The sequence below is a fragment of the Gopherus flavomarginatus genome, chromosome 18, assembly GCF_025201925.1.
Source record: "Gopherus flavomarginatus isolate rGopFla2 chromosome 18, rGopFla2.mat.asm, whole genome shotgun sequence".
Classification (NCBI taxonomy): Eukaryota; Metazoa; Chordata; order Testudines; family Testudinidae; genus Gopherus; species Gopherus flavomarginatus.
In genome coordinates, this window is record NC_066634.1 from 25,163,125 (window position 1) to 25,190,885 (window position 27,761).

General features: G+C 62.8%; 3 protein-coding genes across 8 annotated transcripts in view; all 3 read left to right on the plus strand.

Annotated features, from left to right (window-relative positions):
- Positions 1-1,278: 1,278 nt before the first annotated feature.
- C5AR1 (complement C5a receptor 1) lies at positions 1,279-10,276 on the plus strand. 5 transcript variants are annotated; one of them, XR_007770275.1, is made up of 3 exons: positions 1,280-1,373; positions 4,271-7,271; positions 10,226-10,276. XR_007770275.1 is itself a non-coding variant. In XM_050928595.1 (2 exons), the coding sequence occupies exon 2, from the start codon at positions 4,291-4,293 to the stop codon at positions 5,362-5,364; it is 1,074 nt and encodes a 357-aa protein (XP_050784552.1). In that variant the 5' UTR covers positions 1,279-1,373; positions 4,271-4,290; the 3' UTR covers positions 5,365-8,018. The 5 variants fall into 5 exon arrangements, 3 of the variants coding, with proteins under 3 accessions (XP_050784552.1, XP_050784548.1, XP_050784551.1); XR_007770276.1 differs by having other exon boundaries at positions 4,271-5,419; positions 10,226-10,243; XM_050928595.1 differs by lacking the exon at positions 10,226-10,276 and having other exon boundaries at positions 1,279-1,373; positions 4,271-8,018.
- Positions 10,277-12,259: 1,983 nt separating this feature from the next.
- LOC127037101 (C5a anaphylatoxin chemotactic receptor 1-like) lies at positions 12,260-14,138 on the plus strand. The gene has a single exon (XM_050928596.1). It carries the CDS (start codon positions 12,381-12,383, stop codon positions 13,419-13,421), a length of 1,041 nt encoding a protein of 346 aa, XP_050784553.1. The 5' UTR covers positions 12,260-12,380; the 3' UTR covers positions 13,422-14,138.
- A 2,896-nt stretch (positions 14,139-17,034) lies between these two features.
- Positions 17,035-27,761, plus strand: part of DHX34 (DExH-box helicase 34) — a 28,066-nt gene continuing 17,339 nt past the window's right edge. The window contains exon 1 of one of the 2 annotated variants that reach the window (XM_050928400.1): positions 17,035-17,087. The gene's annotated coding sequence lies outside the window, so the exon portion shown is untranslated. Of the gene's footprint in view, positions 17,088-21,967; positions 22,021-27,761 lie in introns of those variants that run through there. The other variant, XM_050928399.1, reaches the window with a different exon arrangement.

Below are 27,761 nucleotides of genomic sequence, written 5' to 3' on the forward strand. Positions count from 1 at the left end.
GAGTATTCTCAAGGGAGGGAATTGTTGGTGTCACAAAGCATAACCCTAAGTAACTTAAAAAGGTAAAAGGCAATAAGGAGATGGAATCTCCCTGTTTAGGCCTCAGATGAGCAAAAGTCCCTCCATGTTTAAACTCTAATTGACCTAACAGGCCAATAAATAGAAAAGGCCAGGTGCAACGTCCGTTATCAGTTGCCGTACAGCTCAAACCAGTATAAGGCAGAACTAATGAGGCCTGCATACTTTTGGCAGAGGGAGAGGAGATAACGGTTCACAAAGAAGAAAGGACAAGGTCGTAATTCAAAGGAGTGAACCTAACAAGATAGACTTGTAGTCTCCAGCCTTGATTAACTGTTTAGTGTAACTGCTTGATGTAACTGCTACGAGGGGGAAAAGGGGGAGGGAGGAAAGAAGGGACGGGCTTAGCTAAAAGTAAAGAATATAAAGGTAAACTGCTTGGATTAGATGTGCTGGATCTGAGGCGTGCCAAGTCTCCCAGCACCGCTTTGAGATCTCAAATAAACTTGTGTTTTGCTTCTCCACCCTGGTGTGTTTATTGGCGCTAAGCACTCTGGGCCCGAACCACTGTTGCTTGCCTCGGGCAGCTTCTGTGCCTGCAACACTGGGATGGAGTCCCCACCAGAGGGTCCCTCAGGGGCAGGGCCGAGGTGCACCAGGGGGGTTGGGTTCTGTGGGTAGGGCCCAAGATGCAGACTGCTGGGAGGTCCCATGGCAAGGAGCTCAGAGCCTGACGTGGAGGCGGGTCACTCGCCCACTCTGGCGCTGCAGCAGGAAGCAGGTTGAGATGAGGTTTTTGCTGGGTGAGTTAATCTCCCCAGGATGCAGTTCTGCTCCAAACAACCCCTTTGCGATCTCCTGTGCCCGACTCGTTTGTCTGTGCAGGGTCTCTCTGCCTTCACCGCCTCCGTCCTGAGCAGGCGTGTGTTTGCACTGGCCTGGAGGGCAGACGGGGAGCTGAGACTGTACCTTACACTGTCATTTACCCCACGAGAGAGTGTAGCTGTTCTGACCTGGGGGGCGTTTCATGGGTGTAAACACCTGCATGAAGTGCTGGGGGGACGGAGAATGGGGCCCCAAGCCCAGAGCGGTTTAGGGGAGGGTGGCAGCACTGGGAATCAAACGCAGAGCTCCAGGAATGGGGGTGGAAGCCTCCACCACGGCCAGGTTCCTTTCTGGGCTGCCACCCCACCTCTGACCCTCTCCCTTCTTCTAAGGGCTGAACTAGGCAATTTCTCTGCAGAGCCCTGGAACTTCCTGTTTGCGGCATTTTAAAACCTCAGCCTTCGCTGCCTGTCCACACTTGCGAAAATCGCCTGCAGCACGGACGCAGCCTGAGGGTCTGGGCACACGGGGTGAGTGCTTGCTTAGCTCTGTGCCTCGGGCCCGGAGCCATCTCTTCTCGGGAGCGTTGTGGGGCCTTCCAGGTGGGAACAGCCAAGCCCATGGGGCAAATGCCGATGTCATCCTGCCTGCACTTCGCAGGCAGCTCCTGGCATTGTCATTATCTTAGACAGGCACAAGTTGTTATGGACAGTCTGGGTTAGGCCTCGAAGCTTGTTGTTAAGCCAGTCGGGACATTGCTGAAAGTGGCCTGATCAAAGAAGGGCGTCTATCAGAATCCAGCTGAGACGGTGCCGCCCACATTAAGTGCTGGCTCTGGGCTGGTGCTCCTAGATCATTTGCTTTTCCTCCGGTCCCCTGGGCTTGCTCTGATAGTCTGCCCACAGATCACCCCACGCCGGCTGTGCCTGCTCCCCGACCAGTCGTGTCCCAGGTCAGGATTTGCCTGTCGCGGTGCTGCATTTGGGATGGAGCTTTAGATAGGCTGTGGGTCAGCATGTGAGTTGTTGGAACGGTCTCGGGGTTTGTCCGTGGTGTGGCAAGCCTGTTCCGTTTGATGCTGACAGCTCAATCCCTGGCACCCACGTCCTCTCTTCTCTAATGGGCAACTCTTCACTGCCGTAAAACAGGTCTTGGGCTGCCTCTGCACAGGTGAGCCTTTTGGTGTAACTAAGGTATGAATGGAAAGTGGTGCAGTTATACTGGTGATCTGCCCATGTAGACACACTTATTCCGCATTAGGGCAGCGGCTTTCAGTGTAGTTGAGGTTGCTTGGGAAGGAGTTCGAGCTAACCGGAAAAAGCCCCTCCGATACAGGACTTAATGCCCCCTCAGCGGCATATCCCAGCTTAACTCGATTGGTGGAACTGGTCACACTTTCCTTTGCGGACCAGGCTTGAAATTTTCCCCTGCACCAGGGTTTTTTTTCTGGTTCCATTCTCTAGTTCAGTTAAAATATTTTAAGTCAACACTAGGGGCTTGGGCTGTGTTTAACCCAGCCTGGTTGGATCGATGTACAACCACACTGCTCCAGCAACTAGCTCCGATATGTGTCTGGTGCCAGGGCACCCCCACGCCCTGAGCTGTCCGTCCCCCAATAGTTATGACCACACAGCCTGCTTCGAGCCCTCGCAGGAGGGGTCCTGTGTTTACAAAACTCTTTCTTTGGGAAATTGGATTGCTTTGTGGCTAGAAACGCTGCAGCATTGGAGCTGCCATCTGCCTTGGGCTAAAGAGCCTCATTTCTGCATGTTTAGCTTTGTTAGCAACTGTACGTGCTGACGAGCCATCACTTGCTCTGGCCACCAGACCCCACCGCCCTCCCAGAGCTGGGAATAGAATCCAGGAGTCCTGGCTCCCAGCAGCCTCTGGGTAACCAATAGCTCCCGCTCCCCTCCCAGAGCTGGGGAGAGAAGCCGTGAATCTGAGGCTGTGCTGTTGCACGATCACATTATTCTTGTCACCAGCCTAAAGCAGGGGGAGAGGCTGAGCTCAGGCACTTACTGCTACCCATATGGGCCCAGCTCAGCGCAGCAACCTGCACCAGATAGGGGGTTTCACCGAGGGCCCAGTCCTGTAGGCATTGCTGCCCATGCCTCCCGGATTGGGGCCCTCGCCCGAAGAGAGTGCTTTATAAATAGCAGTTCCTTTCTCCTTCCTGCCCCAATTACACGGCTTTGCTCTTTCATCACGGGAAGGACGCAACGTTGGGCAACTGGCTTCGCAGTGCAGAGTCGTCCTGCGACTGGGCAGCCCGGGCACAGAACGCGGAGACACTCGGGCCCAGGTCCTTAGCCTCCAATGGGCATTCGCTGGCCTGTGCGAAAGGCGCCGGGGCCTCAGCCCAGCTCCCAAGAGGGCAGGCATGCATTCACCCATTGGTACCGTCTGGGCCCCTGCTGGGTAGGCGCAGCAGAGAGGCCAAGGACTGAAGTCTTGTCTGCTCTAGAGGTCCCAGCTACCCCCGTGCAAACGCCGCTGTGCGCTGTGATTTGCTTTCCAAGCAGCGTTCAGCCGGAGCAGTGCAGACAATGGCGTAGCAGCGGGTGTGCAGCGGGGCAGGCACTGGAATCGGGGCAAATTGCCAGTGCAGCCAATGCCTGGGTGGGCTGTGGGACTTGGTCCCATCTCATCCTGGAGGGGGTGCGGCCGGCAGGGCCCCAGGGAAGGTGCCTGGGGGGAGCTGTCCTGGTAGCACCTAGGCAGCAGATTCACTTTATCCAGCACCAAATTCACGCATGCTAATTCCTGCAGATTAAAATTAAAAACAAACCTGTGAGTGATTCCAGCTGTTCCGAGTCCCGTCTCCACCCGCTTCCCAGCAGTTCAGGGCCCTGAGGTGCCCCCAGACCAGGAGGCTGCTAGCTGGGAGTGGGGGTTTGGTTTAAAACCAGGAACATTCTCAAGGGCAGGTTTTTTGGTGGGGGGTTAAGGATAGGAATGGGAGATGAACCCTAATAATTCGTGGTCAGTAAACTGAGGTCTGGCTGCATGCTCCCCCGCTGTGAGATTGATGGGAACCATCACTCTTCCCTCCCAGTGTGGATGAGGCCAGGGACCGTCTAGCATGGTATCCCGTCTGCGACCATGCCCAGCACTATCTCACTCAGAGAAAGGTGTAAAAATCCTCTGAGCTCTGCAGCAGCCTGTCTACAGGGGAAGGTCCCCCCCACAACACCTGTCAGGCAGTTTAGATTCCAGCCACACTTCCTGATGCCAGGTGGTCCCATGAGTACAAATGTTCAGTCCTCTTTAAAAATCCTGGTAAGCTCCTGGCCTCACAGAGGTATGTCGGTGAGTTCCACAGGCCAATCTGGATCTGTGTTTTAATAAAACAATGTGGTTACGGTGCCATTCCCACAGAGCAGCAGGAAGTGACTGGCATTTCTATTTGATTGTTTGTTTACAGGATACAGAGCCTGCTGCAGAATGAACGTCAGTGAGGTGTCTGATGACTACGATCCTTACTCGTACGGTAACTTCACTGCGCCCAGCTTCGACACGCCAGCTCCGCAGACTTTCCAGCTGACCCCCATCCTGTGGGTGTCTCTGGTTCTCTACTCCCTTGTCTTCCTGCTGGGCGTGCCGGGGAACGTGGCTGTCATCTGGGTGACAGGCTTTGGGATGAAGCGCACAGTGAACACCGTCTGGTTCCTCAACCTGGCGGTGGCCGACCTCCTCTGCTGCCTGGCACTGCCGTTCCTGGCCGTGCCCGTGGCCCGCAGCAACCGCTGGGAGCTGGGTAACTTCGCCTGCAAGCTGCTCCCATCCCTCACCATCCTGAACATGTTTGCCAGCGTCCTGCTCCTGATGGCCATCAGCGTGGACCGCTGCGCCCTGGTGACCAGGCCCATCTGGTGCCAGAACCACCGCACAACCCGGCTGGCCTGGGGCCTGAGCGGGGCAGCCTGGCTCCTGGCTCTGCTCATGACCCTCCCAACCCTCATCTTCCGGATGACGCACAAGGACTTCTCAGGCAAAGTGATGTGCGTCCTGGAGTACGCTCAAGTGGCCAGTTACCAGACCACCGTGGAGGTGTCCGTCGCTACCTTCCGCTTCGCTGCCGGCTTCCTGGTCCCCTTCATGGTGATCGCCACCTGCTACAGCCTGGTCCTGGCCCGCGTCCACAGGAGCCGTTTCACCCGCTCGCGCAAGACCATTAAGGTCATTCTTGTGGTGATCATCGGCTTCTTTGTGTGCTGGCTCCCCTACCACGTGGTGGGGCTGATCATTGCTGCCCACAAGCCCACCACAAGCCTCTACAAAGGTGCCGCTGAGTCCGACCCCCTGATTGTGGGTCTGGCTTACGTCAACAGCTGCCTCAACCCTGTCATCTACGTCATCATGGGCCAGGACTTCAAAGACCGGTTCCAGCGCTCGCTGAAGACCATCCTCCGCAACGTGCTGAACGAGGATTCGCTCTCCATGGGTGACGGCAGGAAGAAGACCAGATCCACACAGGAGACCAAGTCCACGATGGAGGACCAAAGCATCGGGGTGTGAGCTGAGGAACGGGCCCATGGCAGCCCCACTGCGGGCCAGGCTTGTGACATGTCAGGTGATGACTGCCTCCCCTTTGCTCGCTGTCGTTACCCTGGGGGATCCTTGCAGGGCGCACAGCCGTACAGCCATCGCCCCTCGCACGCCCCAGGCCCCTGCAGGCTGTGGGGCGGGGCAGATGGCGATATAATGCACATAGTGCCACCTCTATATTTGCATATCTGAATATTCATGATTTCATTCTCCTATTTCCCCATCATCCAACCCTTTGGCGCCTCACTCCCCTTCCTATCCTCCCAGCTCCCGCCTTGATTCCCCCCAATCTCCAGTTCCCCATGTCCCCCTCCCACAAATTCCTTCTCCAGCCCTTTCCCCCAGTCTAGCCGCACCCCCAACAACCCCTCTGCCATAGAGACAGGACTGGAGCAACATCTGGAATCGCTCTACAACCACATCTCCATGGCTACAGGCCACAGTCTAGGTGGGTCTCCTCTCTGGCTAGGGTCCTCTCTGTGGTTGGAGACCTCCATGCATTGGGGTCTCCTCTACGGCTGGGGTCCTCAGAGAGAACCAGCCTCCAGGAGGCTAACTATGGAGATGTGGCATATGGAGCCTCACCCTCAGCTCTGCAGCTGTCCCAGGCAGGATCCCTGCATTGGGTGCTAGTGGCCCTCGTCCCAAGCTCCTCTCTCCTAAGCTATGGGGGGTAACTCCTCTGCTGGGCAGCAATAGTAGTCTGTTACCCTCTTACGCAAATCAGCCACGAGAGGGCGACAGAGACCCGACCTCCCTAGCTTACAGAGACCCAGGGCCGCAGGGCGTGACTTTCCCTGCCCCTCATGCAGTCATCGGCACCAGCCCAGGGAGTGAAGCACAGGTCAGAACGGGGCAGCGTTTGGGCACACACTCTGCATGGGTGCGGCCGAGCACCTGAGAGCCAGTTACCAATGTGCATCTGTGCAAGCAGCCCCCATGCAAGCTGCTGCAAGCAGCATCCACGGGGGGAAGATTACGGGAGCATTTCTAGCTTCCTACCCCTGTTGCCAAAGGCTCAGAATTTTCTGTAACTTCCCCCTTTTAGGGCTGGGATTTTGGGGATTAGGTTTTTGGATCCAACCGCCTCCCACCCCCTCCAGCACCCTGCAGGGGCACCATCCCGGAAATGTTGGTGTTTTGGGTTTTGTGTCATGGGAGAGGACGACTGGCAGGAAATCACTTCCTTCCTGCTCCAGGGCACGAGCCAGCCCCTGACTGACTGGGCCAGAGAGAGACTTCCCAGGAGGTTACAGGTCTGAGTGCACCTCTGCCATGCCCAGGCCTGGGACGCAGCACCCGGTGTAGCAGCCATGCTGACCCAGGGGATCTGAGTGAGTCCTGGCACCTCTGGGCTTCCCTTTGGGAGCCTGTGCCCAGCAAGCCACAGTACTGTTTGTTTTAACAATAGGAACAAAGCATTTGGGGGAAAGGGTTTTAGAAACACAGTCTGCGACCTTTTCTCTCCTACCCAAAACCATTCTGCAATGAGGATCTAGACAGGGCCGGCATCTGCAGTTGCCCCAGCAGCTCCTGCATGTCACCCTGGCCCTGCAAACAGCCTCTCTCTCCCCCAACCCCCAGGAGACGCTTGTTACAAACTGCTCGAGTCCCTTTGCTCGCTGGTGTGGACAGTCCTTGCACTATCTCCTACCAGCACTCAGGCATTTGCTGAGCAGTGGCTTATCTTGAGCTGTCCTGCGTCCTTCCTGCTGGTTTGTGCAGCCAGACACCGATTGAACTGAACCAACAGCTTCTTCCCGCAACGTTCACAGACAGCGGCCATCCCTTGCCAGGGCTTGGCTCCAGCTCCGTGACCCCTCGAGTCTCGTCCCTGCACAGCGGCCTCTGGAGCAGCTGGGACTGGCTGGGCAGAGGTAGAGTGAGTCCTGCCCTGATCTATTGGACCGAACCCCCTCAGGAGGTCTCACCATGACCATCCCTGCAGCCCAGTGTGATTGTGCATTCCTCCCTCGGGGCCTGGCAGCCCCGGTCCCAGCGGCTCCCCTCGCCCTGGGCTGAGATCCCCCCCTGCCCCAGCAGATAAACAGGTGGATCTGTGGCCTGATCCTTGGTGCTACGCCTTCCTCCATTAGGCTGTATGGGGCTCTGCTGCCATTTACCCCGGGCGAGGCCCCTCCATCGCCTGCTGGGGCAGTGCCAATGTGATCCTGCGGGTATTTCCAGGTTTGCCCTTAACACAGACGTGGCTGCTGCCGTGTCTCTCTTGAGCCTTGCTGTGACAATGAGTGTGCGGGGCCGCGGGGGCGGGGGCATGAAGCCACCTGTTTATTTGCCAGGGTGGGGGGACCTCAGCCCCGGGACAAGGCACCCAAGGGGCTGGGAATGGGGCTGCCACGCCCTGAAGGGAGCATGGGTGGGGGTTACATTTAGCGATTTATGGTGCTGTCCACAAGTCTGGGCTTTTCGGGGCGCTGGTTCTGCACACACTGTCCGGGGGTCCCTCTTTGCTAGGGTCCCTGCCAGCAGGGCCTACGCAGGCCAATTCACGCACCACACAGCGGGGGTCCTTAGGAATCCCGCCCTTCCAGCGCGCCGTGCTGCTCCCAGGAGACCCGAGTAACCACTCTCTGTGTTCAGTGAATAAACATGCCTCTTTGTCACTGCGTTTGAGTTTGTGTCGGGATGTTGGGCTGGTGCTGATGGGTTAAAAACTGAAAAGCAGAAGCCCTGTTCATAGCTGAGCTCATCAGCTCTGGCGTTTTCCTGGGCGGCGGCCATGGGATGTGGCTAGGGACAGCTGCATGCGGTGCCATGGGGCAGGGGCAGGCCATGAAAGTAGCGTGTCGGAAAGGAGCCACAGGCTGGGTGCCTGGTGGAGTCTGGGGTCCGATGAGCTGGGGGTCTGAGGGGCTTCCCTCTGCCTCGCTCCATGGCCCTCAAGCTCACCAAGTCGAGTGCTTCCCGGCGGACGCAGAGCGCAATGTTCCCTGGCCCCAGGACTCTGATCCCACGTTCAGATCCGGTCCGGTGCAGGGGTGTCATGACCCAAGGATCCCAGGCACTGGGGGCTTTTCGATGTGCCACAAGCGAAGGGAGCGGGCAGCAGCAGAGGCAGCACACGCTGGCTGGGAGGGTGCGAGCAGAAACATCCCCAGTGAGTCTGTGAATTATGTACATTCCATTCTCTGCATCCGATGAAGTGGGTTCTAGCGCACGAAAGCTTATGCCCAAATAAATGTGTTAGTCTCTAAGGTGCCACAAGGATCCTGTTCTTTTTGTGGATACGGACTAACATGGCTGCTACCCTGAAACCTGTGAATTATGGTCGCACCAAAAGGCCCCAATCCTGGACCGGCCGCTCTTGTCTTAGGGGCTGTAGAGGACAGGCCCTGCCCACACCGTTAACAAAGCCAGAGCCCAGCTGAAAGCTGGCTGGTTTGGTTACACGCCTGACCCTGGGGCCAGCAGGCTCCTGGCGGGTGGAGCGGGAGGGCGTTTGGCAGTTGTGCCCAGGCCTCTCCCCCAGGGCAGTAGCAAGCCACTAACCCTAGTTCTCGTTTCCAGTGTTTATTTGGAGGCTGGTCACAGGACAGCTGGGGAATATTCTTGCTGCCCTAAGCAAACCGGCAGCTGCTGACGCACCCCTGCCCAGCGAGGCAGCTGTCCTAGCTCCTACTTGGCTGTCGGGGGTGGGGGGTAGCGTAGGAGTTAGAAATGCAGAAATGCCGGGGCTTGTGCAAGAGGCTGCAGGCTGTTACAGATGTTCTGGTTGAATTCTTAGCACACCAGCCTCTCAGGAAGTGGCCCCCATCTCCGCCCAGTGGAGGGCTATCAGTTCCCCTGCTTCGGGGCCAGAGCTGACCCCTCGCTGGGCAGGGGTGGGGTGGAGGGCACGTTCCTTGGGGCCAGGTTATCCCATCACCAGCTCTGCAGCAGTGGGCGATGGCCTCTATTGAAGACTGGGCCAGAGGGAGCCTGGGCTGGTGCAGTCTGGCCACGCACACGATGCTGGGCATTGTGAGTTTGTCAGGTCTCTGCGAGCACTGCTACCCGCCTCCCTCCTGCCTCTGGGGGACCTGGGCTCTTGGCCGGTGTTGGGTGGGAGTGGGAGCTGCCCTGGCTGCCCTGTGGGATGCTGGGACGATCCCGCTCCAGCCCCATCTGTGATGCTGCAGAGCAGCCAGGCACCAAGTGTGGAGTCTCTCACCAGCACATTTTGACAGGGCCCCCAGCCAGCCCTGCTCTGAGGAGCAGCCGGCAGTGACCCACACCGTGCTCCTGGGGGAGGGACTCAAAGGCTGGGGCTAGTTTGTTTGCTTCGCTCTGTGCCATCCGCCGGGGACTGGTGCAGGTCCGTGTGGTCGGCCCTGCTTCATAAACAGATTGAATAGAAAGGACTAATCAAGGGTTCACCGCTGGAGTCCGGCCGGCAGCTCGGAACCATTCCTGGCACAGAACCTGTATCCACGACACGCGTTGTTCACATGTGTGACAGCTGAGTGAGTAACCCCCTCTACACCGGCCCCGACAGCCTGTGCTCGTGTCCTCCCTGCAGGGGCTGGGGCATTGACGGGCGAGCCCCGGCTGGGACTGCGTGGCAAACACAGGGTGTCCCATTACCCCACCCTCACGCCCCCGCAGCCCCTCCTGGCCACGCGTCCGGCCCGTTCTGCTGCCGCTGCAGAATTCCCAGCTTCCCCATTGTCTGCAGCTTTGTGTCTGCCTCGCGGCAGCCAGGCCCCATTGCCCAATGCTCTGGTGTGATGCAAAGGAAACCGCAGGGCCAGATCCAGCTGGGCCTGGGTCTTTTCAGGAAGGGGCATGTGGGGCAGGGGGTCCTGTTAACTCTTCGGTGCCCTTTATGCAGCAGGGAAGCAGCGACGACTCCCACCCACAGAGCGCAGCAGCAGCCAGCCCAGCTTAGAGCCGAAGCCCCAGCAGAGGAGGGTGAGCCAGTGGGAAGGCAGTGGGCTGGGACTCAGGAGATTGGGCTCCAACTCAGCTCTGCCACAGACGCCTGCTGTGACCTGGGGTGAGTAACTCTATCTCTCCGACCTCGGCCCCCCCGCTGCCATGTGGGGAGACCGAGCCCTCTTCTGTCCGTTTGCATTGCTGGCTCTTTGGGGCAGTGCCTGTCTCTCACTCTGCATGCAGCCCCTGGCACAACAGGGCCCCAGTCTCAAGCTGGGCACACGGAGTGTGACTGTGTCAGTTGGGGGGGGTCACGCCCCCACCGTGGCAGGCCAGGGTGACGTCAGAGCAGGGCCCTGTCCCATGCCAAGGAGGTCGTGGTGGCAAGAATTAGCCCTTCATAGAATATCAGGGTTGGAAGGGACCTCAGGAGGTAACTAGTCCAAACCCCTGCTCAAAGCAGGACCAATCCCCAGGCAAATTTTTGCCCCAGATCCCTCAAGGATTGAGCTCACAGCCCTGGGTTTAGCAGGCCAATGCTCAAGCTGGTGGGGGGGGGCATTACTGCACCCACTGAGCTGTAGGCAGAGAATCCTGCAGCAGGGTCCCCCCGGCTGGGATGTGGCTGCGGCATGTACACGGTGTGGGGGGATTTTATCCAGCAGGCAGGAGTCCCAGCTGCAGCTCTGGGTGTCTCTAACCCACAGAGAAATCATGGGGCCTGGAACTGCTGAGCCGGAGGCTGGTTGGTGAAGTCATGCACGTGGCCTTGTCAGGCTCTCATGGCTCCTCCAAGCGTAGGACCAGCCTCTGGCGCAGCTGCTGGGGGTGGGACACCAGCACGGGAAGGGGCTGCGGTGCCTACAGGGGGACCCCCCCCCAGGTCTATTCAACGATACATCCAGGCCTGTCAGGCTCCTTCAGTGAGCACTGGGCTTTGGGCAGATGGTGCCATTTCAGAGCAGAAAAGGAAGAGAATTTTACTCAACCCGTGTGACAATGCGGTTCTGGTGGGACCCAACTGAGAGTGCCAATTCAGGACCAATTGCTTAAGCAGGGCAGTTACAGCCCTAGGCTGGGGTTTTTCCACCTCTAAGGCAAACCAAACCAGCCACACAAAAATGACTTCGGTTTCACCCCACTGGCTAACCACAAGTCACACAAGCAATTTCCTTAGACACTCCAGTCTCCCAGTATCACCACCAGTGCCACCTGTCCTGGGGATGAATGGTTATGAAAACCAACACCCCAGTAAAAGAAAAAGGTTCTCTCAATCCCAAAGGACCAAGCCCCAGACCCAGGTCAATACACACATCAGATCTTACCCACAAATCACGCTGTTGCCAATCCTTTAGAATTTAAAATCTAAAGGTTTATTCATAAAGGGGAAAAGGTAGAGATGAGAGCTAGAATTGGTTAAATGGAATCAATTACATGCAGTGATGGCAAAGTTCTTAGTTCAGGCTTGTAGCAGTGATGGAGTAAACTGCAGGTTCAAATCAAGTCTCTGGAGAACATCCCCCGCTGGGATGGGTCATCAGTCCCTTGTGTAGAGCTTCAGCTTGTAGCAAAGTCCCTCCAGAAGTAAGAAGCAGGATTGAAGACAAGATGGAGATGAGGCATCAGCCTTATATAGGCTCTTCCAGGTGTAAGAACACTTCTTTGTTCTCACTGTGGAAAATTACAGCAAAATGGAGTCTGGAGTCACATGGGCCAGTTCCTGCACACCCTGCTGAGTTACAAGGCGTATCCGCCTCCTCTCAATGGGTCAGTTGTGTAGCTGATGGTCCTTAATGGGCCATCAAGCAGGCTAAGCAGAGCTAACACCAACTTGTCTGGGGTGTCACCCAGAACTACAGCACCAATTTGAAATACAGACAGTATAGAGTCAATGCTTATAACTTCAACTACAAAATGATACAGACATACAGACAGCATCATCCTAACCAGTAACCCATAACCTGGTCTTAGACACCTTATATGACCCCCTTTACATAAGATTTGGTGCCACTACAGGACCTTGGTTGCAAACCATGTTCTATATGGTCCCAGTTTATACCAATAACGTCACAACCTGAATTTGGTTTTTAAGGGGCAGATCCTGCTGCAGAATGAGCGTCACCGAGCTGTATGATGACTACGATCCTGACTCGTACCCTAACTTCACTGTGCCCATCTTCGACATGACGGATCCACAACTGACCCCCATCCTGTGGGTGTCTCTGGTTCTCTACTCCCTCGTATTCCTGCTGGGCGTGCTGGGGAACACAGCTGTCATCTGGGTGACGGGCTTCGGAATGAAGCGCACGGTGAACACCGTCTGGTTCCTCAACCTGGCGGTGGCCGACCTCCTCTGCTGCCTGGCACTGCCGTTCCTGGCCGTGCCTGTGGCCCGCGGCAACCGCTGGGAGCTGGGTGACTTCGCCTGCAAGCTGCTCCCATCCCTCACCATCCTGAACATGTTTGCCAGCGTCCTGCTCCTGATGGCCATCAGCGTGGACCGCTGCGCCCTGGTGACCAGGCCCATCTGGTGCCAGAACCACCGCACGACCCGGCTGGCCTGGGGCCTGAGCGGGGCAGCCTGGCTCCTGGCTCTGCTCATGACCCTCCCAACTCTCATCTTCCGGACGACGCGCACCAAGGAGTTCTCAGACAAAGTGATGTGCGTCCTGGAGTACGCTCAAGTGGCCAGTTACCAGACCACCGTGGAGGTGTCCGTCGCTACCTTCCGCTTCGCTGCTGGCTTCCTGGTCCCCTTCGTGGTGATCGCCACCTGCTACGGCCTGGTCCTGGCCCGTGTCCAGGGTAGCTGCCTGGTCCGATGGCACAGGCCCACGGTGGTCGTACTGGTAGTGATTGTCAGCTTCTTCGTGTGCTGGCTTCCCTACCACGTGGTGGGGCTGATCCTGGCCTCCCATGCCCCCAGCGCCCGTCTGTACAAGCTGGCAGACACCACCCAGCCCCTCGTCGTCAGCCTGGCCTACGTCAACAGCTGCCTCAACCCCATCATCTACGTGGGGATGGGCCGGGGCTTCTGGGGCTTGGTGCAAAGCCGCCTGGCTGATGTCCTCCAGGAGGAGGGGGCAGCCCTAGGGGGTGAGGCCCAGGCTCAGCTCACCTCCACGAGCAGTGGGCAGGCCACGGAGGTTTAGGTCCATGGGGGCAGGGCCACCTGAGGATTCAGGGGGCCTGGGGTCTTGCCGCCGAAGACCTGACATTTTGGCAGTGGGTTCCGGGGTGGAAGGACCCCCAGCCATGGGTCTTTGGGGCACTTCGGCAGCAGATCCCGGAGCGGAAGGACCCCCGCTGCCGAATTGCCGCGGAAGATGCTCCAGGAGCCCAGGCCTCGCGAGAGTTTTCCGGGGCCCCCGTAGCGAGTGAAGGACCCTGTTCTAGGGGCCCTGAAAAACTCTCATGGGGGCTCCTGCAGGGCCCTGGGCCTGCGGCAAATTGCCCCACTTGCCCCCCCTCTGGGTGGCCCTGCATGGGGGTCCCCCAGCTTGGGCGGGACCAGGAGAGCAGGGGACTGGACTGACCAGACGAGATGCTCGCACCCCAGCTGCGGTGTATTGTGGGATGCTGAGATGCGGTGCCTTGCGAGTACCACGTCTGTGCCTTGCGTGGTCGCTGAGCCTGGCTGGTGCTGTGACGTGTGGGGAGCTGAGTCTCTGCAGAGCTGGCTGGAGGGAGCAGTAAGATCTGCTTCCCCCCAAACATCCTGCAGCCCCTGAGCGAAGGGGCCAGCTCCGGATTACCACTGAACTGCTCCGACTGGAAGCTCTGGGGGCAGGGACTGTCTCTGTTCTGCATGTGTATGGTGCTGCTGCGATACAGATCATCCATAAATCACAGCCTTGTGGCGAACCCTCTCCTGCCCCTTTCTTGGCTGGCCTATGAGAGCCCGGAGCATAGGGCTGTACGTGCCCGGCCCCGATCCCTGCCCCAGCAGAGCTCTAAAGCAGAGCTGGGCAAACTACGGGCCTGCAGGACTCTCCTGCCCAGCCCCTGAGCTCCTGGCCTGGGAGGCTGCCCCCAGCCCCTCCCCTGCTGTTCCCCCTGCCCTGCAGCCTCAGCTCGCCGTGGTGCCAGCGCAATGCTCTGGGCGGCGGGGCTGCGAGCTCCTGGGCAGTGCAGCTGCAGAGCTGGGCCCTGACCCGGTCTCTGTGCTGCACGGCGGCGTGGTGGCTCCAGCCGGGTGGCACCTGACCTGGTCTCTGTGCTGCGCGGCGGCGTGGCTGGCTCCATCCAGGTGACGCGGCTGCCTGTCCTGGTGCTCTGGGCGGCACAGCGGTAGCTACTGGTGCTCCAAGCAGTCCAGTAAGGAGGCAGGGAGTGGGAGGGTTGAATAGAGGGCAGAGGAGTTCGGAGGGGGGTGGACAGGGGTCAGGGTTGTCAGAGAGCAGGGAACAGGATTGAATGGGGGCAGAGGTCCCCAGGGGGCACTCAAGGAGGGGGGGATTGGATGGGGTGGTGGGGGGCAGTCAGGGGCAGGGGTTCTGGGGGTGGTCAGGGAACAGGGAGGGGTGGATGGGGTAGGGGTCCTGGGGGGACCATCAGGGGACAGGGAACAGGGTGGGTTGGATGGGGCAGGAGTCCCAGGCGGGCTCTCTCAGGGGGTGAGAAGCGGGAGGTGGGGGGGGGGGGGGGTTGGGAACCAGACCACGCATCAGCCCTCCATACAATTTCAGAAACTTGATGTGGCCCTCAGGCCAAAAAGTTTGCCTGCCCCTGCACGAAAACCCTGTCTCCCGGAGCGGAGAGCGGAGTGACTCCGGTTGGAAGCTGGAAACAAAACTGGGGGCTCGGCTGCAGGGCGGATGAAGGGTGCCCATGTCCCAGACTCAGCTGCTCAGGGGCAGTGGGACCCCCAGAACCCGACAGATCTCGCCTCCAAACTCTGTGCCCTGCAGCCCTGATGGGCGGGGGGGGGGGGGAAGATGCACTGGTCCCCTGCAGGGAGGGGATTCCCCCCCACCAATGTAACGGGGGAGCCTGACGCAGCCACCTGCACGGAGCCCCAGCCCCCCATGCAGGGGGAACATGTACCAGTCCCAGCTCCTGCGGGGAAGGGCTCCCCCAAGCACCCCCCACCGGGAGCAGATCCCCTCCCATGCAGCAGGGGGGCTGCAGCGGCCCCAGGTGGGAGGGGATCCCCGAGCCCCCAATGCAGCGGGGGGGGGAGTGCACCGGCCCCAGGAGGGAGGGGATCCCTGAGCCCCCAATGCAGTGGGGGGGGTAGTGCACCGGCCCCAGGAGGGAGGGGATCCCCGAGCCCCCAATGCAGCGGGGGGGGGAGTGCACCAGCCCCAGGAGGGAGGGGATCCCTGAGCCCCCAGTGCAGCTGGGGGGGGGGAGTGCACCGGCCCCAGTTGGGAGGGGATCCCTGAGCCTCCAATACAGCGGGGGGTGGGTACACCAGCCGCAGTTGGGAGGGGATCCCCGAGCCCCACAATGCAGCGGGGGGGGAGTGCACCGGCCCCAGCAGGAAGGGGATCCCTGAGCCCCCAATGCAGCAGGGGGTGGGTGCACCAGCCCCAGTTGGGAGGGGATTCCCCGAGCCCCCCAATGCAGAGGGGCAGCGGTGCACTGGCCCCAGGAGGGAGGGGAACCCCGAGCCCCCCAATGCAGCGGGGGTGTGTGCACTGGCCCCAGCAGGAAGGGGATCCCTGAGCCCCCAATGCAGCAGGGGGTGGGTGCACCAGCCCCAGTTGGGAGGGGATTCCCCGAGCCCCCCAATGCAGCGAGGGGGTGCACTGGCCCCAGTTGGGAGGGGATCCCTGAGCCCCCAATGCAGTGGGGCGTGGGGTGCACCGGCCCCAGTTGGGAGGGGATCCCTGAGCCCCCTATGCAGCGGGAGGGGTGCATCGGCCCCCCAGTTGGAAGGGGAATCCCGAGCCCCCCAATGCAGCGGGGGGGTGCACCAGCCCAAGTTGGAAGGGGATCCCTGAGCCCCCAATGCAGTGGGGGGGTGCACCGGCCCCAGGAGGGAGGGGATCCCCGAGTCCCCAATGCAGCGGGGGTGGGGTGCACCGGCCCCAGTTGGAAGGGGATCCCCGAGCCCCCAATGCAGCGGGGGGGGGGGGTGCACCGGCCCCAGTTGGAAGGGGATCCCCCTGCCCCCCAATGCAGCGGGGGGGGTGCACCGGCCCCAGGAGGGAGGGGAACCCCGAGCCCCCCAATGCAGCGGGGGTGTGTGCACTGGCCCCAGTTGGGAGGGGATCCCTGAGCCCCTCAATGCAGCACGGGGGGTGCACCAGCCCCAGTTGGGAGGGGATCCCTGAGCCCCCCAATGCAGCGAGGGGGTGCACTGGCCCCAGTTGGGAGGGGATCCCTGAGCCCCCCAATGCAGCGGGGGGGTGCACCGGACCCAGTTGGGAGGGGATCCCCAAGCCCCCCAATGCAGCGGGGGGGGTGCACCGGACCCAGTTGGAAGGGGATCCCTGAGCCCCCAATGCAGCGGGGGGGTGCACCAGCCCAAGTTGGAAGGGGATCCCTGAGCCCCCAATGCAGTGGGGGGGTGCACCGGCCCCAGTAGGGAGGGGATCCCTGAGCCCCCCAATGCAGCGGGGGGAGAGCACCGGCCCCAGTTGGAAGGGGATCCCCCTGCCCCCCAGTGCAGCGGGGGGGGGTGCACCGGCCCCAGGAGGGAGGGGATCCCCGAGCCCCCAATGCAGCGGGGGGGGAGCACCGGGGCTCCGGGCCGGCCTGGGGCGGCCCCCGGCGGCCGCTGCGGGAAGGACACGGGGCGGGACCAGGGGCGGGAGGCGGCGCTGCCCGGCGGCTGCGGCCTGCGAGGCCCGGGCGGGCCCGGGCGAGCGGTGAGAGCGGGGTGGGGGTACGCGGGGGGCTCGGGGGGCGCAGAGCTAGTGGGGTGCACGGGGGGGCATAGGGCAATGGGGGGGTCTGTGGGAGGATATCAGGGGGTTCAGGGGGCCCATAGGGGAATGGAGGGGGGGGTTTGTGGGGATATCAGGGGGTTCGGGGGGCCCATAGGGGAATGGAGGGGGGGGTCTGTGGGGATATCAGGGGGTTCAGGGGGCCCATAGGGGAATGGAGGGGGGGGTCTGTGGGGATATCAGGGGGTTCAGGGGGCCCATAGGGGAATGGAGGGGGGGGTCTGTGGGGATATCAGGGGGTTCGGGGGGGCCCATAGGGGAATGGAGGGGGGGGGGTCTGTGGGGATATCAGGGGGTTCAGGGGGCCCATAGGGGAATGGAGGGGGGGGTCTGTGGGGATATCAGGGGGTTCGGGGGGCCCATAGGGGAATGGAGGGGGGGGTCTGTGGGGATATCAGGGGGTTCAGGGGGCCCATAGGGGAATGGAGGGGGGGGTCTGTGGGGATATCAGGGGGTTCAGGGGGCCCATAGGGGAATGGAGGGGGGGGTCTGTGGGGATATCAGGGGGTTCGGGGGGGCCCATAGGGGAATGGAGGGGGGGGTCTGTGGGGATATCAGGGGGTTCAGGGGGCCCATAGGGGAATGGAGGGGGGGGTCTGTGGGGATATCAGGGGGTTCGGGGGGCCCATAGGGGAATGGAGGGGGGGGTCTGTGGGGATATCAGGGGGTTCAGGGGGCCCATAGGGGAATGGAGGGGGGGGTCTGTGGGGATATCAGGGGGTTCAGGGGGCCCATAGGGGAATGGAGGGGGGGGTCTGTGGGGATATCAGGGGGTTCGGGGGGGCCCATAGGGGAATGGAGGGGGGGTCTGTGGAGATATCAGGGGGTTCAGGGGGCCCATAGGGGAATGGAGGGTGGGTCTGTGGGGATATCAGGGGGTTCGGGGGGGCCCATAGGGGAATGGAGGGTGGGTCTGTGGGGATATCAGGGGGTTCGGGGGGCCCATAGTGCAAGGGGGGGTCTGTGGGAGGATATCAGGGGGTTCGGGGGGGCCCATAGGGGAATGGACGGGGGGTCTGTGGAGATAACAGGGGGTTCGGGGGGGCCCATAGGGGAATGGAGGGGGGGGTCTCTGGAGATATCAGGGGGTTCAGGGGGCCCATAGGGGAATGGAGGGTGGGTCTGTGGGGATATCAGGGGGTTCGGGGGGGCCCATAGGGGAATGGAGGGGGGGTCTGTGGGGATATCAGGGGGTTCGGGGGGGCCCATAGTGGAATGGAAGGGGGGGGTCTGTGGAGATATCAGGGGGTTCAGGGGTTCCATAGGGGAATGGAGGGGGGGGTCTGTGGAGATATCAGGGGGTTCAGGGGGCCCATAGGGGAATGGAGGGGGGGTCTGTGGGGATATCACGGGGTTCAGGGGGCCCATAGGGGAATGGAGGGGGGGGTCTGTGGGGATATCAGGGGGTTCGGGGGGCCCATAGGGGAATGGAGGGGGGGTCTGTGGGGATATCAGGGGGTTCAGGGGGCCCATAGTGCAATGGGGGGGTCTGTGGGGATATCAGGGGGTTCGGGGGGGCCCATAGGGGAATGGACGGGGGGTCTGTGGGGATATCAGGGGGTTCGGGGGGGCCCATAGGGGAATGGAGGGGGGTCTGTGGGGATATCAGGGGGTTCGGGGGGCCCATAGTGCAAGGGGGGGTCTGTGGGAGGATATCAGGGGGTTCGGGGGGGCCCAGAGGGGAATGGACGGGGGGTCTGTGGAGATATCAGGGGGTTCGGGGGGGCCCATAGGGGAATGGAGGGGGGGTCTGTGGAGATATCAGGGGGTTCAGGGGGCCCATAGGGGAATGGAGGGTGGGTCTGTGGGGATATCAGGGGGTTCGGGGGGGCCCATAGGGGAATGGAGGGGGGGTCTGTGGAGATATCAGGGGGTTCAGGAGGCCCATAGGGGAATGGAGGGTGGGTCTGTGGGGATATCAGGGGGTTCGGGGGGGCCCATAGGGGAATGGAGGGGGGGTCTGTGGGGATATCAGGGGGTTCGGGGGGCCCATAGTGCAAGGGGGGGTCTGTGGGAGGATATCAGGGGGTTCGGGGGGGCCCATAGGGGAATGGACGGGGGGTCTGTGGAGATATCAGGGGGTTCGGGGGGGCCCATAGGGGAATGGAGGGGGGGTCTGTGGAGATATCAGGGGGTTCAGGGGGCCCATAGGGGAATGGAGGGTGGGTCTGTGGGGATATCAGGGGGTTCGGGGGGGCCCATAGGGGAATGGACGGGGGGTCTGTGGGGATATCAGGGGGTTCGGGGGGGCCCATAGGGGAATGGAGGGGGGTCTGTGGGGATATCAGGGGGTTCGGGGGGCCCATAGGGGAATGGAGGGGGGGTCTGTGGGGATATCAGGGGGTTCGGGGGGCCCATAGGGCAATGGGGGGGTCTGTGGGAGGATATCAGGGGGTTCGGGGGGCCCATAGGGGAATGGAGGGGGGGTCTGTGGGGATATCAGGGGTTTCAGGGGGCCCATAGGGGAATGGAGGGGGGGGTCTGTGGGGATATCAGGGGGTTCGGGGGGCCCATAGGGGAATGGAGGGGGTTCTGGGGGTGGTCAGGGAACAGGGAGGGGTGGATGGGGTAGGGGTCCTGGGGGGACCATCAGGGGACAGGGAACAGGGTGGGTTGGATGGGGCAGGAGTCCCAGGCGGGCTCTCTCAGGGGGTGAGAAGCGGGAGGTGGGGGGGGGGGGGGTTGGGAACCAGACCACGCATCAGCCCTCCATACAATTTCAGAAACTTGATGTGGCCCTCAGGCCAAAAAGTTTGCCTGCCCCTGCACGAAAACCCTGTCTCCCGGAGCGGAGAGCGGAGTGACTCCGGTTGGAAGCTGGAAACAAAACTGGGGGCTCGGCTGCAGGGCGGATGAAGGGTGCCCATGTCCCAGACTCAGCTGCTCAGGGGCAGTGGGACCCCCAGAACCCGACAGATCTCGCCTCCAAACTCTGTGCCCTGCAGCCCTGATGGGCGGGGGGGGGGGGGGAAGATGCACTGGTCCCCTGCAGGGAGGGGATTCCCCCCCACCAATGTAACGGGGGAGCCTGACGCAGCCACCTGCACGGAGCCCCAGCCCCCCATGCAGGGGGAACATGTACCAGTCCCAGCTCCTGCGGGGAAGGGCTCCCCCAAGCACCCCCCACCGGGAGCAGATCCCCTCCCATGCAGCAGGGGGGCTGCAGCGGCCCCAGGTGGGAGGGGATCCCCGAGCCCCCAATGCAGCGGGGGGGGGAGTGCACCGGCCCCAGGAGGGAGGGGATCCCTGAGCCCCCAATGCAGTGGGGGGGGGTAGTGCACCGGCCCCAGGAGGGAGGGGATCCCCGAGCCCCCAATGCAGCGGGGGGGGGGAGTGCACCAGCCCCAGGAGGGAGGGGATCCCTGAGCCCCCAGTGCAGCTGGGGGGGGGGAGTGCACCGGCCCCAGTTGGGAGGGGATCCCTGAGCCTCCAATACAGCGGGGGGTGGGTACACCAGCCGCAGTTGGGAGGGGATCCCCGAGCCCCACAATGCAGCGGGGGGGGAGTGCACCGGCCCCAGCAGGAAGGGGATCCCTGAGCCCCCAATGCAGCAGGGGGTGGGTGCACCAGCCCCAGTTGGGAGGGGATTCCCCGAGCCCCCCAATGCAGAGGGGCAGCGGTGCACTGGCCCCAGGAGGGAGGGGAACCCCGAGCCCCCCAATGCAGCGGGGGTGTGTGCACTGGCCCCAGCAGGAAGGGGATCCCTGAGCCCCCAATGCAGCAGGGGGTGGGTGCACCAGCCCCAGTTGGGAGGGGATTCCCCGAGCCCCCCAATGCAGCGAGGGGGTGCACTGGCCCCAGTTGGGAGGGGATCCCTGAGCCCCCAATGCAGTGGGGCGTGGGGTGCACCGGCCCCAGTTGGGAGGGGATCCCTGAGCCCCCTATGCAGCGGGAGGGGTGCATCGGCCCCCCAGTTGGAAGGGGAATCCCGAGCCCCCCAATGCAGCGGGGGGGTGCACCAGCCCAAGTTGGAAGGGGATCCCTGAGCCCCCAATGCAGTGGGGGGGTGCACCGGCCCCAGGAGGGAGGGGATCCCCGAGTCCCCAATGCAGCGGGGGTGGGGTGCACCGGCCCCAGTTGGAAGGGGATCCCCGAGCCCCCAATGCAGCGGGGGGGGGGGTGCACCGGCCCCAGTTGGAAGGGGATCCCCCTGCCCCCCAATGCAGCGGGGGGGGTGCACCGGCCCCAGGAGGGAGGGGAACCCCGAGCCCCCCAATGCAGCGGGGGTGTGTGCACTGGCCCCAGTTGGGAGGGGATCCCTGAGCCCCTCAATGCAGCACGGGGGGTGCACCAGCCCCAGTTGGGAGGGGATCCCTGAGCCCCCCAATGCAGCGAGGGGGTGCACTGGCCCCAGTTGGGAGGGGATCCCTGAGCCCCCCAATGCAGCGGGGGGGTGCACCGGACCCAGTTGGGAGGGGATCCCCAAGCCCCCCAATGCAGCGGGGGGGGTGCACCGGACCCAGTTGGAAGGGGATCCCTGAGCCCCCAATGCAGCGGGGGGGTGCACCAGCCCAAGTTGGAAGGGGATCCCTGAGCCCCCAATGCAGTGGGGGGGTGCACCGGCCCCAGTAGGGAGGGGATCCCTGAGCCCCCCAATGCAGCGGGGGGAGAGCACCGGCCCCAGTTGGAAGGGGATCCCCCTGCCCCCCAGTGCAGCGGGGGGGGGTGCACCGGCCCCAGGAGGGAGGGGATCCCCGAGCCCCCAATGCAGCGGGGGGGGAGCACCGGGGCTCCGGGCCGGCCTGGGGCGGCCCCCGGCGGCCGCTGCGGGAAGGACACGGGGCGGGACCAGGGGCGGGAGGCGGCGCTGCCCGGCGGCTGCGGCCTGCGAGGCCCGGGCGGGCCCGGGCGAGCGGTGAGAGCGGGGTGGGGGTACGCGGGGGGCTCGGGGGGCGCAGAGCTAGTGGGGTGCACGGGGGGGCATAGGGCAATGGGGGGGGTCTGTGGGAGGATATCAGGGGGTTCAGGGGGCCCATAGGGGAATGGAGGGGGGGTCTGTGGGGATATCAGGGGGTTCGGGGGGGCCCATAGGGGAATGGAGGGGGGGTCTGTGGGGATATCAGGGGGTTCGGGGGGGCCCATAGGGGAATGGACGGGGGGTCTGTGGGGATATCAGGGGGTTCGGGGGGGCCCATAGGGGAATGGAGGGGGGTCTGTGGGGATATCAGGGGGTTCGGGGGGCCCATAGTGCAAGGGGGGGTCTGTGGGAGGATATCAGGGGGTTCGGGGGGGCCCATAGGGGAATGGACGGGGGGTCTGTGGAGATATCAGGGGGTTCGGGGGGGCCCATAGGGGAATGGAGGGGGGGTCTGTGGAGATATCAGGGGGTTCAGGGGGCCCATAGGGGAATGGAGGGTGGGTCTGTGGGGATATCAGGGGGTTCGGGGGGGCCCATAGGGGAATGGAGGGGGGGTCTGTGGAGATATCAGGGGGTTCAGGAGGCCCATAGGGGAATGGAGGGTGGGTCTGTGGGGATATCAGGGGGTTCGGGGGGGCCCATAGGGGAATGGAGGGGGGGTCTGTGGGGATATCAGGGGGTTCGGGGGGCCCATAGTGCAAGGGGGGGTCTGTGGGAGGATATCAGGGGGTTCGGGGGGGCCCATAGGGGAATGGACGGGGGGTCTGTGGAGATATCAGGGGGTTCGGGGGGGCCCATAGGGGAATGGAGGGGGGGTCTGTGGAGATATCAGGGGGTTCAGGGGGCCCATAGGGGAATGGAGGGTGGGTCTGTGGGGATATCAGGGGGTTCGGGGGGGCCCATAGGGGAATGGACGGGGGGTCTGTGGGGATATCAGGGGGTTCGGGGGGGCCCATAGGGGAATGGAGGGGGGTCTGTGGGGATATCAGGGGGTTCGGGGGGCCCATAGGGGAATGGAGGGGGGGTCTGTGGGGATATCAGGGGGTTCGGGGGGCCCATAGGGCAATGGGGGGGTCTGTGGGAGGATATCAGGGGGTTCGGGGGGCCCATAGGGGAATGGAGGGGGGGTCTGTGGGGATATCAGGGGTTTCAGGGGGCCCATAGGGGAATGGAGGGGGGGGTCTGTGGGGATATCAGGGGGTTCGGGGGGCCCATAGGGGAATGGAGGGGGGGTCTGTGGGGATATCAGGGGGTTCAGGGGGCCCATAGGGGAATGGAGGGGGGGGGTCTGTGGGGATATCAGGGGGTTCAGGGGGCCCATAGGGGAATGGAGGGTGGGTCTGTGGGGATATCAGGGGGTTCGGGGGGGCCCATAGGGGAATGGAGGGGGGGTCTGTGGAGATATCAGGGGGTTCAGGAGGCCCATAGGGGAATGGAGGGTGGGTCTGTGGGGATATCAGGGGGTTCGGGGGGGCCCATAGGGGAATGGAGGGGGGGTCTGTGGGGATATCAGGGGGTTCGGGGGGCCCATAGTGCAAGGGGGAGTCTGTGGGAGGATATCAGGGGGTTCGGGGGGGCCCATAGGGGAATGAACGGGGGGTCTGTGGAGATATCAGGGGGTTCGGGGGGGCCCATAGGGGAATGGAGGGGGGGTCTGTGGAGATATCAGGGGGTTCAGGGGGCCCATAGGGGAATGGAGGGTGGGTCTGTGGGGATATCAGGGGGTTCGGGGGGGCCCATAGGGGAATGGAGGGGGGGTCTGTGGGGATATCAGGGGGTTCGGGGGGGCCCATAGTGGAATGGAAGGGGGGGTCTGTGGAGATATCAGGGGGTTCAGGGGTTCCATAGGGGAATGGAGGGGGGGGTCTGTGGAGATATCAGGGGGTTCAGGGGGCCCATAGGGGAATGGAGGGGGGGTCTGTGGGGATATCACGGGGTTCGGGGGGGCCCATAGGCGAATGGAGGGGGGGGTCTGTGGGGATATCAGGGGGTTTGGGGGGGGTCCATAGGGGAATGGACGGGGGTTCTGTGGAGATATCAGGTGGTTCAGGGGGCCCATAGGGGAATGAAGGGGGGGGTCTGTGGGGATATCAGGGGGTTCGGGGGGCCCATAGGGGAATGGAGGGGGGGTCTGTGGGGATATCAGGGGGTTCAGGGGGCCCATAGTGCAATGGGGGGGGTCTGTGGTGATATCAGGGGGGTCGGGGGGGGCCCATAGGGGAATGGAGGGGGGGGTCTGTGGGGATATCAGGGGGTTCGGGGGGGCCCATAGGGGAATGGAGGGGGGGTCTGTGGGGATATCAGGGGGTTCGGGGGGGCCCATAGGGGAATGGAGGGGGGGTCTGTGGGGATATCAGGGGGTTCGGGGGGGCCCATAGGGGAATGGAGGGGGGGTCTGTGGGGATATCAGGGGGTTCGGGGGGGCCCATAGGGGAATGGAGGGGGGGTCTGTGGGGATATCAGGGGGTACGGGGGGCCCATAGTGCAAGGGGGGGGTCTGTGGGAGGATATCAGGGGGTTCGGGGGGGCCCATAGGGGAATGGAGGGGGGGGTCTGTGGGGATATCAGGGGGTTCGGGGGGGCCCATAGGGGAATGGACGGGGGGTCTGTGGGGATATCAGGGGGTTCGGGGGGGCCCATAGGGGAATGGAGGGGGGGGTCTGTGGGGATATCAGGGGGTTCGGGGGGCCCATAGTGCAAGGGGGGGTCTGTGGGAGGATATCAGGGGGTTCGGGGGGGCCCATAGGGGAATGGACGGGGGGTCTGTGGAGATATCAGGGGGTTCGGGGGGGCCCATAGGGGAATGGAGGGGGGGGGTCTGTGGAGATATCAGGGGGTTCAGGGGGCCCATAGGGGAATGGAGGGTGGGTCTGTGGGGATATCAGGGGGTTCGGGGGGGCCCATAGGGGAATGGACGGGGGGTCTGTGGGGATATCAGGGGGTTCGGGGGGGCCCATAGGGGAATGGAGGGGGGGTCTGTGGGGATATCAGGGGGTTCGGCGGGCCCATAGTGCAAGGGGGGGTCTGTGGGAGGATATCAGGGGGTTCGGGGGGGCCCATAGGGGAATGGACGGGGGGTCTGTGGAGATATCAGGGGGTTCAGGGGGCCCATAGGGGAATGGAGGGTGGGTCTGTGGGGATATCAGGGGGTTCGGGGGGGCCCATAGGGGAATGGAGGGGGGGTCTGTGGGGTATCAGGGGGTTCGGGGGGGCCCATAGTGGAATGGAAGGGGGGGTCTGTGGAGATATCAGGGGGTTCAGGGGTTCCATAGGGGAATGGAGGGGGGGGTCTGTGGAGATATCAGGGGGTTCAGGGGGCCCATAGGGGAATGGAGGGGGGGTCTGTGGGGATATCACGGGGTTCGGGGGGGCCCATAGGCGAATGGAGGGGGGGGTCTGTGGGGATATCAGGGGGTTTGGGGGGGTCCATAGGGGAATGGACGGGGGGTCTGTGGAGATATCAGGTGGTTCAGGGGGCCCATAGGGGAATGGAGGGGGGGGTCTGTGGGGATATCAGGGGGCCCAGGGGGGCCCATAGGGGAATGGAGGGGGGTTGTGGGAGGATATCAGGGGGTTCGGGGGGCCCATAGGGGAATGGAGGGGGGGGTCTGTGGGGATATCAGGGGGTTCGGGGGGCCCATAGGGGAATGGAGGGGGAGTCTGTGGGGATATCAGGGGGTTCGGGGGGGCCCATAGTGGAATGGAAGGGGGGGTCTGTGGAGATATCAGGGGGTTCAGGGGTTCCATAGGGGAATGGAGGGGGGGTCTGTGGAGATATCAGGGGGTTCAGGGGGCCCATAGGGGAATGGAGGGGGGGTCTGTGGGGATATCACGGGGTTCGGGGGGGCCCATAGGCGAATGGAGGGGGGGGTCTGTGGGGATATCAGGGGGTTTGGGGGGGGTCCATAGGGGAATGGACGGGGGGTCTGTGGAGATATCAGGTGGTTCAGGGGGCCCATAGGGGAATGGAGGGGGGGGTCTGTGGGGATATCAGGGGGTTCGGGGGGCCCATAGGGGAATGGAGGGTGGGTCTGTGGGGATATCAGGGGGTTCAGGGGGCCCATAGTGCAATGGGGGGGTCTGTGGTGATATCAGGGGGGTCGGGGGGGCCCATAGGGGAATGGAGGGGGGGGTCTGTGGGGATATCAGGGGGTTCGGGGGGGCCCATAGGGGAATGGAGGGGGGGTCTGTGGGGATATCAGGGGGTTCGGGGGGGCCCATAGGGGAATGGAGGGGGGGTCTGTGGGGATATCAGGGGGTTCGGGGGGGCCCATAGGGGAATGGACGGGGGGTCTGTGGGGATATCAGGGGGTTCGGGGGGGCCCATAGGGGAATGGAGGGGGGGTCTGTGGGGATATCAGGGGGTACGGGGGGCCCATAGTGCAAGGGGGGGGTCTGTGGGAGGATATCAGGGGGTTCGGGGGGGCCCATAGGGGAATGGAGGGGGGGTCTGTGGGGATATCAGGGGGTTCGGGGGGGCCCATAGGGGAATGGACGGGGGGTCTGTGGGGATATCAGGGGGTTCGGGGGGGCCCATAGGGGAATGGAGGGGGGGTCTGTGGGGATATCAGGGGGTTCGGGGGGCCCATAGTACAAGGGGGGGTCTGTGGGAGGATATCAGGGGGTTCGGGGGGGCCCATAGGGGAATGGACGGGGGGTCTGTGGAGATATCAGGGGGTTCGGGGGGGCCCATAGGGGAATGGAGGGGGGGTCTGTGGAGATATCAGGGGGTTCAGGGGGCCCATAGGGGAATGGAGGGTGGGTCTGTGGGGATATCAGGGGGTTCGGGGGGGCCCATAGGGGAATGGACGGGGGGTCTGTGGGGATATCAGGGGGTTCGGGGGGGCCCATAGGGGAATGGAGGGGGGGTCTGTGGGGATATCAGGGGGTTCGGGGGGCCCATAGTGCAAGGGGGGGTCTGTGGGAGGATATCAGGGGGTTCGGGGGGGCCCATAGGGGAATGGACGGGGGGTCTGTGGAGATATCAGGGGGTTCGGGGGGGCCCATAGGGGAATGGAGGGGGGGTCTGTGGAGATATCAGGGGGTTCAGGGGGCCCATAGGGGAATGGAGGGTGGGTCTGTGGGGATATCAGGGGGTTCGGGGGGGCCCATAGGGGAATGGAGGGGGGGTCTGTGGGGATATCAGGGGGTTCGGGGGGGCCCATAGTGGAATGGAAGGGGGGGTCTGTGGAGATATCAGGGGGTTCAGGGGTTCCATAGGGGAATGGAGGGGGGGGTCTGTGGAGATATCAGGGGGTTCAGGGGGCCCATAGGGGAATGGAGGGGGGGTCTGTGGGGATATCACGGGGTTCGGGGGGGCCCATAGGCGAATGGAGGGGGGGTCTGTGGGGATATCAGGGGGTTTGGGGGGGTCCATAGGGGAATGGACGGGGGGTCTGTGGAGATATCAGGTGGTTCAGGGGGCCCATAGGGGAATGGAGGGGGGGGTCTGTGGGGATATCAGGGGGCCCAGGGGGGCCCATAGGGGAATGGAGGGGGGTTGTGGGAGGATATCAGGGGGTTCGGGGGGCCCATAGGGGAATGGAGGGGGGGGTCTGTGGGGATATCAGGGAGTTCGGGGGGCCCATAGGGGAATGGAGGGGGAGTCTGTGGGGATATCAGGGGGTTTGGGGGGTCCATAGGGGAATGGACGAGGGGTCTGTGGGGATATCAGGGGGTTCAGGGGGGCCCATAGTGGAATGGAAGGGAGGGTCTGTGGAGATATCAGGGGGTTCAGG